At 35.1% G+C, this 13,492-nt stretch overlaps 1 protein-coding gene across 1 annotated transcript in view; it reads right to left on the bottom strand.

Moving 5' to 3' along the window:
* Window positions 1-13,492, bottom strand: part of LOC111055983 (xenotropic and polytropic retrovirus receptor 1) — a 37,344-nt gene that overhangs the window by 21,418 nt on the left and 2,434 nt on the right. Inside the window, exons 4-7 of the mRNA XM_039431338.1 lie at window positions 12,934-13,195; window positions 11,822-12,000; window positions 3,742-3,933; window positions 399-546 (exon numbers count right to left, since the gene is read on the bottom strand). Of these exons, the coding sequence (XP_039287272.1) occupies window positions 399-546; window positions 3,742-3,933; window positions 11,822-12,000; window positions 12,934-13,195 (781 nt within the window). The remainder of the gene's footprint in view (window positions 1-398; window positions 547-3,741; window positions 3,934-11,821; window positions 12,001-12,933; window positions 13,196-13,492) is intronic.

The following is a 13,492-nucleotide window of genomic DNA, read 5'->3' as shown; positions in this document are numbered from 1 at the left end:
TTACTGAGATATTGCAATTATATCTAATAATAATAATTAATTCATTAGCATTTGAATAATTGCAATATCTCAGTAATTTCCATCTGTAGACTGACTGGCCGCTATGGCTTCGTATAAAATGAGCGCTGCTATCCAGAGATTGTCAGTTTGGTGTAAGGGTAAGCATTCCTGACCAGCAATTATTAGGAGGTACTAGGTTCGATTCCCGGGCTGACAAATAATTTTTGAATAGTAGCGCTCATCAAATTTCCTTCTAGCTGTTTACCCTGTTGTCAATATTTGCAGTAGCAGAAGTCTTCGGGGTGAATTACAGCATTTAATTTGGATTTTCGTTTAATAATAATTAATTCATTAGCATTATTATTCCAATTTGTTAATTTTTCAAATAAAATACTCACTATCGGCTTTCATCCAACTCTCATTGGTTATGTAGAAGCAAACAAAATACTGCAGATCAAGTAATGCAGGAACCAGACTGGTGAGTTGATCCGCCAACCAGAAATCAGCAAATCCCACGTAGAAGAATGGCGATGCGATAATCTTCAACTGAAAAAAAGAAATAAAATTAGTTCACTTCCATGACTTTTCAAAACTTCCGCAGCTTATTTAAGTAGAATCATAGAGAAACAATAGCGTAAGTAGATATCCCATTATATAGGGCGTTTATGTCGCAACTTTTACTGTTATCTCAAGCCGACTACTGTCGATTATTGTCGATTTTTACTATTTTGTTGAGGTGAGAATGTATGAACGGCACAATTTGAGAGACTATCAGCGTCACACAGCTGCATGGACTATCGGCTTGAGATAACAGTAAGAGTTGCGACATAAACGCACTATACCATGGGATATCTACTTATGCTATCGTTTCTCTATGGTAGAATCCTGCATTTTTCTATTGTAATATTTCTTGTAAAACCTGTGTCTACCATTGAAAGATGAATAAATAAATTCCATACAGTGATCATTCACTTTAAACTGTCAGCATTGTTTTAATGGGAAGCATTGACGTTATTCATAAGGAATGCTGACAGTTTGATCTATAGCTAAGTTACTGTTAAGCCAGTTATGAGTCACCTTCACAATTCTGTTTCGTGTTGCGATCATTAGGATTTTGTTTTTCATAACTCGTTTTTATAAATAAGATAGCGTCATATCCTTAGAACCACATTCAAGAGAGCAAATCTCTTGTAAACAGGCCTCTACAAATCTAACCGATTAAGCTTTATAGGTATAATACTACTTTAGGTATAATAATACTTTTGGATATTTTCATACTTTCTACCAAAAATCTTACATCAAAATCACAAAATCAAGTTGGAGCATGAGAATCACTTTATATCAATCTCTTTTCAGATTTGACCTAATGGCCGTTTCAAAACTTACGGATTGTCGGCCGACACTCAGTATATTTATTTATTTATTTATTTATTAGGTTAGCACAAACAATACAATGATCGGAAAAGAAAAAACAGGCTATTGCCCAAAACTTCTTCAAATTCCTAATTTTGTCTCAAATTGTCCAAATATTATGTAGGTTATTTCATTTCAACTTCTACACCAAATCATTAATCTTTAATCTTGAATATTGTCCTCTGATTGGATAATTCTCGATAAATGTCGCCCGACAGTTGGTAATTTTGAAAACAGCTCTCCCTACCAACAATCAAGAATACGGTTGGTTAACTAAGAGAAACCGGCATTTTCTTGAAGAGCAGTTATTGTTAGTTTATGATCTTTGAGTTAACTTATTAATTTATTCAATTTCGAACGGTATAACATTCTTCTTTGGAAAGGCCCAGTTGAAGTACATTGAGTTCGATTGAAAATAGAGCAGAGATGAAATTAACGTATAAATAGAAATAGAAATCTCAGACCCCTTTTTGAATTATTTTATCACAAGACTTGAAAATGGCATGAATGTTGAAACCTGTTGTGATAAAATAATTCAAAAAAGGGTACTGATATTTTTATTTCTTTTTATATTACTAGTAGCCCTACACAGAAAAAATACAATAAAATTAACTTATTAATTTATTCAACTTCCAACGGTACAACACAAATTCTACAAGAAAAATAACAGTGGAAAAACAGATACAAGCAAAAAACATATAATCAATATACAATACTTGAATAAATCAAAAAATAAATCGAATAAATTATTGTATTGCGTTATTATTTTGATCACAATATATTGAGAAACTAAGTACAGCTACAATGTAATCCAAAAACGCAATCAGAAATACAGTACTTCTATATTGAAGTGTACTTATCTATATAATAAGAGAGAGTAGGGTTGTGTTTGTTCATGTGTTCGTTTGTTCGCATCAAACATGTCAACTAGTGGATTGCATACCGGAAAAACGGGAATGATTTAGATCTCCAAATTTTGCACATAGATTCTAAAAATATCAATCTCGTATATATTCTATGAAAGTGTACTTCTATAGAGTAATAATTCTATTATTCTATACTTCTTAATAGAAAAAACAATATAAAAACCGTTTAGTACCCTTTATTATTAAAAACTTTAAAATTTTAAAGGGTACTTACTTAGTCAATCCGTCAATCCTCTTTTACCGTTAGGTGTTGAGGTTTACGAGAGCCCTCCATCTTTCTCTTTCCTGCGCCTTCCTTCTCACTTCTCTCCACTCCACGCCTCTGCCTCTCTCTTCCGCCATCTTTCGAACACCATCCTCCCATCTCTTCCTCGGTCTTCCTCTCCCCCTAGCACCCCCAGACCCTCCTTGGCAGTCTGTCAGTCGGCATCTTCGTCACATGTCCCAGCCACCTCAACTGTGCGGCTTCAATCGTTTGCTTCAGAGGTTTGGAATTCAGGCTCTCTGATGTTTTGGTTCCTTATCCTATCCCTTCTTGTTTTCCCCGCTACCCTCCTCAAGTACCTCATCTCTTGGGCCTGCAGCTGACTCTGGCTTCTTTCAGAGAGCGTCCATGTTTCGCAAGAGTAGGTTAGGATTGGAACATATGTAGATCTGAAAACCCCTAATTTGGTAGCCTGGCTCACCTCCCTTTTGCTGAGGAACTTTCTAGGATAATGCCCAGTACAACCTTCCTGCCGCTGCTGCTCTATTGCTTATTTCGTTTTTCATTCTTCTATCACAGGCAATAGTAGCTCCCAAGTACATGAAGGACTCTACTTGCTCCAACTGTCTTTCCCCGATGAATATCTCCAACTGCCTCTGATCTTTTGCTACATGCATCACTTTTGTCTTATTCAGATTCATTCGCATGTTCTTTTTCAGCAGCTCCTCCTGCCATATTTGTAAGTTGTTACTAAGACTCTCTTCAGACTTAGCCAGGAGGACGAGATCATCAGCAAAAGCAAGCTCCGATGCAATTACCCCAATTACCCACACAAAACTTCCTTTGCCTCTGGTTGCAGGTCTTCATAACGCCATCCAATAGCACATTGAACAGATAGGGGGAGAGGACATCTCCCTGTCTCAAGCCCATCCTCATCCTGAATTCCCCCGACACTAAGTTTTCCAACCTTACACAACCTCTGCAATTTTTATAGAAACTTTTTATGCCTTCTATGAGATTCCTTGATACCTCTCTGCCTTCTAGCTCCTCCCACAAACCAGCCCATGGTACCATATCGAATGCTTTAAAGGATACTACAAGGTTTTTATATTGTTTTTATTAATTTGTACAAATGTAGCCCATTCAAGTGAAGTGTTTCTCTACTTCTATAATTCCAATTCTTAATCAAACACTCACCAGTACCCTGAGCACCCAAAAGCGAGCCTCATGCCTGAACGTCCTTGTCGGATTGAACAGAAACAGCGCCATGATGGTGATGAGAGCCAGCGGATTAACATAGGGCGGCACGCTCAGCGCCGAAGAAAACAGGAAACTCAAAACACTCAGAGTCCAGATCACACCGAAAATGGCCGCTGTCTCCATTATGTGCTGTGAATGTAATTGAAACGTTTATCACCACGAAAACAATCTATTTGGTAAGAGAAAAGGAGGATTATTGAAATGAAAGCACATCATGTTATTGCATTAGGAAATGTACACTGAAAACAGGATAGAAAGATAGACAAGTAAAATAGAATATAGTGGAAACCAAAAACGAAAACGTCATTCAGTATATGAACTTTATGCAGAACTTATTATCTGTATTTCTTATTAGGACATGTATATAATAATATATTTATCTCATATTGATAAGGATTTTAGAGTTATAAATTAAAAATTCATTGAACAGTCATTTGTCATTGACAGAAATATTGTTTATTTGTTTGTTGTCAAATTTAACTCTAGCATCTTTCTCTATTTTAATAACAAACGTGCGCTCGTGGGATACATAGAAAATGTTATTATGTACTCGAGGTGGCTGTCATGTTTCGATAGTTTATTTATACCCAAAAATTATATTTTTTGGAGAGAGCTCATTTGATAGGACTAACAGTAAGTCCAGCTGATCTAGTGAAGAGGATAGACTTGTTTTTATAATAGTTTTTCTGTCACAGTTCGTGCAGTCTAAAAAGAATTGTATCATTAAAGAAGACAAGTTATGAACCCTATTCATTAGTTCAGATAATTTGGTTTTTTATATTAATTGTAAAGTCGCGTTTATCAGTGAATTCCAAACGGGAAGCCATCTCGAAAGGTAGGTGTTTTTCTTTGTTGAGATCAATTTATTTTATTACCACAAAAACTGAAATCTTTGCAGCAAAGCGAGTAGCGTTCATATCTATTTTAATTAAGAATTGTTTTAGTTTTCTTTCATTATATTTCCATTTGAAATGGCCCAATCATAATATTTAACCTTATTACGATATTTAACTAATGTTATCAATTTAATTAAAGTGTTGGATATTCTTTTCTTCCTTTTTTGTTATCATTATCGTACCCAGCTTACATATTTGATGGAGGTTCTCTTCGCACTATTACATTATGAGTTCAGTTCAGACCGTGATAGCGGACGGATGTTTCTAATCTTATCGCGATAGCTCGGTCTGCTGGCTCCTGTCAAATAACAAAGTATACTATTCTCTATAATTTCAGTAATTAACCTACAAAAGTACAGTAACTTAACTTAATCTAAAATGGAGAAAAATTGTTTTAAGTGCAGTTCAGAATTTGAAAGTGCTAACAAATATATTGAGTGTAGTGTATGCAAAAATTGCTTTCATCCGGAGTGTACGAGACTGAAAAACAACAAAAATCTTCGTAAGTTAGGTCAACGTTAGGCGACCTGGAAGTGCGAGGATTGTATCATGACCAAAAAAGAAAGTTTGAATGACTCTAGTGATTCCAGTGAAAATACCGAGGACACTGTTAAAGCATTAAAAGAATTTATCGACGGTAAGTTCAAGGAATTTAAAAAAGAAATCGCTACTCTGACTAACACAATAAGTAATATGAAACTAACCATGGATGAGCTTAGAGTAGAAAATAAAACAATTAAAGAGAACTGTGAACAATTGAAAACAGAAAATAATAAGTACCGGCTTGAAATAAATGAGTTGAATCAAAGATCGCGCATAGACAATATTGAAATTTCGGGTGTTCCTGTGACCAAGAATGAAAACGTCTACAGTATACTAAATAACATTGCAACCATTTTGGACATTCCATTCAAAGACGAGGATGTGTCTATTGCTCACAGGGTACCGACCAGGAATAAATCTATCAAACCAATAATATGCAAATTTGTATCGAGATCTTCAAAACTTAGATGGTTGGCTGCAGCAAAAGGAAGAGGTAACCTGCTAACTACAACTTCACTAAACGCTCGTCTCTCACCAGACAACATAATATATATCAATGAACATTTGACCAGAGTGAATAAAATTCTGTTGGGAAAAGCCAAATCATTGAAAAGAGACAAAAAAATTGCTTTCGCATGGGTTAGGGAAGGCAAAGTTTTTATTCGAAAAACACCAGAATCTCCAGCGATAAGAGTTGTAAAAGATGAGGATCTCGAGATATTTAACAATATGTAATCAGTAGTTGCATTTGTTATTGTACATAATATACATGATAGGAATCTCATACAAAAAGTATTGTTTATTTTATCTTAGTTCTTTCAGTATAAACATACATAGAGAATACCTTTATAATATTAATTAGTTGATAGGAGTCTACAGGTAAGACTCGATTTGTTTATTGTTTTATTTTTCTAATAATTTAATTTAATTTTCACTTATTGATTTTTATTTTTTTTTTCTCACTTTTATTAAATGCCATTTGCAGATGAATTAGATGAAATTGATTTTGAATGCTATGATACAATTGAAATAGATAACTTTTTTGACTATGAACCAAGACAATATGCACTAACTTCATCATTATTCTTAAATGTACTGAAAATGCATAATATGATTTATAAAGTCAATTTCCCTACAAGAATTACTACCACATCTGAAACAGCGATAGATAACTTTATTACCAACATAGCTGATGATAGTTTAAAGATATCGGGTATAATCACTCATATCTCGGACCACGATGCGCAGCTGCTCGAGATCCGAGGTATGAGTGTGTTCCGCGATAAGCCAATCAGGAAATTTTGTCGTAGATTTGATGACTGCCACTTAGAAGTGTTCTATAGAGAGTTAGCTCATTTAAATTGGATGGAGGTTTATCAATCACCAGTGGATAAAAAGTACAATGTCTTTATCTCGACTTTTTCACATTATTTTAATATTAATTTTCCAAAAATCCTGAGAACTATTAAAGAAACTGATTGTAGGAACGGGATAAGTCCAGAGGTCACTGATAAAAAAAAGAGAATTATTAGAGTAAGAGAATTTACATAGACAAACAAAAAGAGAAGAATTAAAGATTCAAATAAAAAATAATAGAAAGCTCTTAAACTTATGATTGTAAAGAATAAACAAAAATACTTTGATGGGAAAATTTCTAATTCTAAAAATAAGAATAAAGTAACTTGGAAAATTATAAATGCTGAGGTGGGTAAGAATGGGAAGAACAACTCAAATCTAAGTGTAATAAGCGATGGTATACACTCAACGAATCCTAGTACTGTGAGCAATATATTTAACGATTTTTTTGTTTCGGCTGTTGATAGGTTTGTTAAACCAGATATTCCCAATGGTTCTAGACCTGTAACTGTACAAAATCCACGTTGTTGTCAATCTTCATTGAGGTTTAGATTTGAACCTATTACTGAGTGTCAATTACATAAAATAGTGATGTCATTTGAGAACAAACACTCTTCTGGGCCAGATGATATCCCAATAACGGTAGTGAAACGAGTTTTACGAGCTATAATCAAGCCATTAACACACATTATAAATTCATCCCTTATAGCAGGTCAATTTCCTGATAAACTGAAGATAGCTAAAGTTCTTCCAATATTTAAAAAAGGTGACATCAATGATCCAGGTTGCTACAGACCAATAGCGTTGTTATCAGTTTTCTCAAAAATCATTGAACGTGTGGTATATATTCAATTAATGAAATACCTAGAAGCAAACCATTTATTGGATAAAGAACAGCATGGTTTCCGCTCAAAAAAGTCAACAATTACAGCAATGGTGGATTTCATAGATACCATAATTAATACAATAGATAAAGGTGAGAGAATTATTGGCATATTTTTAGATATGACACGTGCATTTGATAGTGTGTCTCATAATGTTCTTTTGCGCGCATTAGAGGAATTGGGAGTACATGATAAGGAGAGGAAGTGGTTCTCATCTTATTTGATTGGCAGACAGCAATTTGTTGAAATAGAGCATACTGAGGAGAAAAACAATCATAGTTACAAATACAGTTATCGCTCTAACCTAAGAAGTTTAAAGTATGGTGTCCCTCAAGGGTCCATTTTGGGTCCCTTACTATTCCTATGTTACATCAAGGGTCTGCCTGATGTGGTTCGAGCACATGCCTCTGTGTGTCTCTATGCAGATGATGCTAACATCATATTTTCAGGAAAATCGATTGAGGATGTAGAACTCTCATCTGCTGTAGGCCTGTCCTCTATTAATGAATACCTGAATAGCCGAAATCTCTTGCTGAACTCAAGTAAGTCTATTGTAGTCCCCTTTTCAACAAGGCAGAACAGGAGTGAATTGTGTCCAAGCGTAGCTATGAATAACACCCTTTTGGATTGTAAAGATCAAACTAAATTTCTTGGTCTGTTAATAGATAGTAACCTTTCGTGGGATAATCATGTTGCCAATGTTGTGAAAAAAATATCCCCAGGTCTATATGCATTGCGTCAAATGTCCAGTTTATGTAGTATACAAATATTAAAATCAATATACCACTCAGTAGTACATGCACATCTATCATATGGTCTCTGCATATATGGTAGTACAAGTAAAAGTAACCTTGATAAAATTCTAAAACAGCAAAAACGAGCAATAAGAATTATGCTGAACCTCAATAGAACTGATTCTGTAAAATTAGCTTTCTCAGACCTGGAAATTTTAACAATATATGGACAATACATATATGATGTTATAGTCTTTTTCAAAAAATTTGGTGACACAAACTTGAGAAATAACACTCACGGTTATAATACAAGGTTTGGTCGTATAACAGAGAGGCACAGATTAGATCTTTTTACGAAAAAAACCATATACAGAGGTAAGAAGTGTTTTGTAAAGTTGCCAAGCAGTCTCCAAATATTAGAAGATCCAACAATGTTTGCAAAGTATCTAAGGGAATATCTGGTCAAATTGTCGCTGTATTCGTTTGAAGAGTTTAACATTGATTTTTGACGAAACGTTTTTGTCTATACTAGGCTAGCCTAGTTATTTATATCTATATATATATATATTTAATCTATTGACACTGTTCCAATGTATTTCTTACATCTGATGAATAAAGACTATTTCTATTCTATTCTATAGACTTGTTTTTATAATAGTTTTTTTGTCACAGTTCGTGCAGTCTAAAAAGAATTGTATCATTAAAGAAGACAAGTTATGAACCCTATTCATTAGTTCAGATAATTTGGTTTTTTATATTAATTGTAAAGTTGCGTTTATCAGTGAATTCCAAACGGGAAGCCATCTCGAAAGGTAGGTGTTTTTCTTTGTTGAGATCAATTTATTTTATTACCACAAAAACTGAAATCTTTGCAGCAAAGCGAGTAGCGTTCATATCTATTTTAATTAAGAATTGTTCTAGTTTTCTTTCATTATATTTCTATTTGAAATGGCCCAATCATAATATTTAACCTTATTACAATATTTAACTAAAGTGTTGGATATTCTTTTCTTCCTTTTTTGTTATCATTATCGTACCCAGCTTACATATTTCATGGAGGTTCTCTTCGCACTATTACATTATGTATACAGAAACTGTATTTCTTATGTAAATTAAAAGAAACACAACTCCTTCTCATTTCAAGCCATAAGTTTAATACCCAGAAGCATGAACTAGGTGTCGGTGCACTCTCTTTCGGAACAGTGATAAGAATGAGGGAAGGATAATTTATTGTTATTTCAATAAGTGATAGTAGCTTAACCTACATTTTGATTTGGACTGTAGTATGAATTTGAGAAGGGACAGTTTTGGGCATAAGCCTGTTGTGCCTTCTCATATGAGTGTAATAATAATTGTGCATGATTGATTAAATAAATAATATTAAGTGGCAGAGCATTCCATTCACGGGAAGCCCCAACACAGAACGATGCTCCTGATATTGCCGTTTGGTGTTACGGCTCAGTATACATACAGTACGGAAACTTGGCTATACCCTGACGCCAAAATCCGCCATCTTGTTAGGAAGCGCCGCATTGTAATAGTATTGATGGTAGGTTCGGATCACTTTAATGATCCGGATAAATTGATCTCATTCACTGCCACGAGCCAATCAGAAGACCAGGATTGGAACTTCCCAAGGTCACGTGACGTGTTTAGTATTGGGGTCATGTAAAAAGCATTGGTAAGATAGGCGTTTGATTACAAGTTTCCATTCTGTATCTATTCTGTGGTTACGGAACCTGAAGAAAGAAGCAGTGAGACTAGGTATCCTTCGATGAACCTCTGTGGAAAGTATAATTCTTCCTCTCATATATCCTAGACCAGTACTGTACCTCCCAATCATTCTGTAGGTTTAGCATAGGATAAAATACGATCGTTTCTGATCCTATTTTAACCAATTAAGTTCTCTGCACAGGGGTGTTGGATGAACATTCAATCGAGAATCAAGAACGAATCGCAGAGCATAGTTTAATGCCATTAAACACCATTGTACACCATCAAACAATCATCGAAATGGGGAAGAATAACCGCCTGGACCAGAGTCTTCCTCACTCCCACAGGCAAAATCTCCTCAACCTTTTCATCTGATGCATCCCTGCAAACACTTTTCTCATTGACATAAACCTCCCAAGTGAGTGCGTTATCAATCAGCATGCCAAGCAACTTGATCCTACATCATTTATATGAGTTCTACTCCGTCATGAAACGAATTTTGATTATGAATCAAATTTCATTTCCCTTTCATTTATAATATGGCAAATAAGTATTAACATTTAGGAAGAAGAATAAGAACAAAGAGAGCATTTATTTATTTGTGCTTACTCAGCAAGCTGTGGGTGAGCACCCAGCCAGTGCCAGGCATTGGTAGAGGGGAGAAATCATTTTCTCCTTATTCAGTTGCCAGCAAGCAGCCCTAGGTTTGACAACTACTCCACGATGTGATTATTCAGTTCAAGTTTCTTTCTTTCTATTTTGTTAAGTGATTTTGAATTTTTCGACATTTGAAGATATTTGTATATAAGCTATACTCAAACCCGCTACTCAAGGTAAACTATTTGTTATAATTTTTTATTATATTAAAGGTTGTTCATTCTGAGAGTTGATAACTTCAAAAGTAATTCACTCAAGTAAAATAGAAATGTTATTATTAATTTGTTTTCATAAATATTATGTCGTATAGTTCATGGGGAAAAGTAATTATCAATAGTTTTCTTAAACGTTATAACTGGATTATTAACTTAATGTAAAAGTAGAGTGTATAATTAGACTAAGTTCCAATTCAAAGGGTTAAAGTCCGAATGTACTAGAGATAATCATTCACACTAATGTAATAATTGAATTGTTCCTTTGGAAAGATAAGTATTATGTTTAAGATTTAGAAATTATTCTTGGCTGTTTTATTTCACAGCGGTCCATGTTTGTGGCAAACTAATTTACTACTGACTATGGAAGAACGATCCTTGTTAATGCCAAATCAATCCACAATAATTATGAATAGGAGACAAGGGACTCCAAGTGCATCCATCATACGAGGAACAAGTTAAAACGGATATGGAGGATAGGAAATAATTACCAAGCTGTGTTTTCTTTTAAGCAATTATGGAACATCTTTACCGAATACTCTGTGATGTAACTCGGTACCGAGGTAATGTGACAATCAAATTATATTTTCCGGCAATGAGATTCATGAAAGACTTAAACAAATGAATGGGCCCATCATCAATTTAGAATAAGGTAATTGTCATGTATATGGAATTTTGTGAAGTGGTAATCTTTTTTTTTATAATGAATTTCTAAACATTCATTGTGTTTGATTGAATTTTTCCTGAATTCATTCCATTAGATGAGAATACCGAATAATTAGTAATAGGGTTTCCTTAATACTGGTTATCAATAATTTATAAATTATTTCAATATTTTTAGAAAATCGTTGTCTTAACAAATTTTTTTTAATTCAAAATTTCTTTTCAAAAACCATACGACAGCGTTTTCAGTCAAGGTTACAGAAGTTAAACCAATCAACCCTTGACTAAATCATCATAAGATGGAAACTTTTGGGTCACACTACATGCTTATATTAGCTACGAATAGAATAATTGTAGACCTGTTCGCTGAGATGATTTCGCGGATCCAACTCGAATATGAGGACGTGGTTGACGCCCGATGACCGCCAGCCGTAGACGTTGACTCCCATGAGGAAGAGGAACTCGACGACCAGCAGTGGACCCCGGTACAGTCGAATCGCCACACGCCAGTCGTCCCTCGTCCCGCCGTGGAAGATACCTGCAAACATTGCGATATACAAATGGAAACTAGTGAATTATTCAGGGGTGACCAACCAACAGTATATGTCAAGTGAAATACCGTTTTCACAATTACCGATTGGTTAAGGCGAGTTTCCACATATTAGTTGACCGAGCGAAGTGAGGTCTAAGATTCAAGTCGACGGTTTTGCATTTCTCTGTATGTTTGTAATGTTTATATTCATGTTCTCCATTTACAGCGAAACGCGGCAATAGATTTTCATCAAATTTGACACGTATGTTCCTTTTTGAATTTCGCGTCGACGTATATATAATGTTTGTTTGAAATTTTGCATTTGAAGAATAATACGAAAGGAAAAGGAGTCTCCTTCAAATGCCAATATTACAATATTACAAATCAGCTGTCAAGTGGATTGTTAATTACATGCAATGACGCATGCAATATTAATATCTCAATGTAACTTTGTAAAAAAATCAGCTGTCTTGTTGACTATTAATTGCATGCAATGAGGCATGCAATTGATAACTCGAAGTAGCATAGTCCCGACTTTTTTCTGCTTTCAACTTGGTAAGCTTTTGATGCATGGTTGTTTACAACAAATTATTAGCATTGTCGATACAACAAGCCAAACTGCTATTACTTGAACCATAAAGTAAGTAAATATTATTTCTGTCTTCTCTGGTTAACACACCGATATCTCGCCGACACGACACGACAGGACAGGACATAATTATTTACTCTGATTGACAGTATTAAAGGATGTTGTGGTTTATAGCTGCGCGAGGTTTACTGTTCACAGAACTACTAGTGTCACAGTTGGTGAATATAGTGGAGATATAACATTCATTATTCTAATGGGACTATTCCCACTCTTCTGACAGTATAGTAGTCACAGTATAATCAACAGCACAATAAATTGTTGTTTCATTTCTAATCAGTTGTATAAATTACCTGAGAGTATAACAGCAATAAGCAGCACGACAAACGACCCCGAGAACAGTCCGACCTTGAACGTGGTCCACGGACTCTGCTGTTCGCCCAGCGGCGGCACCCTCAGCCGCTTCATGGCGCGCTGCCGGTCTCCCCCCTCCAACTCCTGTGTGACGGTTGCCTCCGTCTCGGCAATCAGCCGGTCGATGTCCTTGTTCACGTAGAAGTGCGCCGTCTCCACGTTCTCCGAGCGCCAGTGCGCACCTATGTCCATTGTTAACAGCTGGCCGAACAGAGAGAAAACATGGATTAAAATCTGGTGTGGCGCACTCACACAACTTTCCTTGCCGAGTTTTCGGAAATATAATTTGAAATTGATCAGCTGACGAGATCAATTCTGCTATCTATTCCATTGAATGATTTCGGTATGAACGAATTCGGTAAAATTTTTCAAAAAAGCAGTCAGAAAATTTCTAATATTGAAAAAACCTTGTACTCCATTCCACAATTTTAATTCAGTAGAATAGATATATAGACAATAATATAGACAATATAAACAATTATTTTGTATACATTAAGG

The sequence above is a fragment of the Nilaparvata lugens genome, chromosome 6, assembly GCF_014356525.2.
Source record: "Nilaparvata lugens isolate BPH chromosome 6, ASM1435652v1, whole genome shotgun sequence".
In the NCBI taxonomy this organism is placed as follows: Eukaryota; Metazoa; Arthropoda; class Insecta; order Hemiptera; family Delphacidae; genus Nilaparvata; species Nilaparvata lugens.
This window is presented reverse-complemented; position numbering and strand designations above follow the sequence as displayed.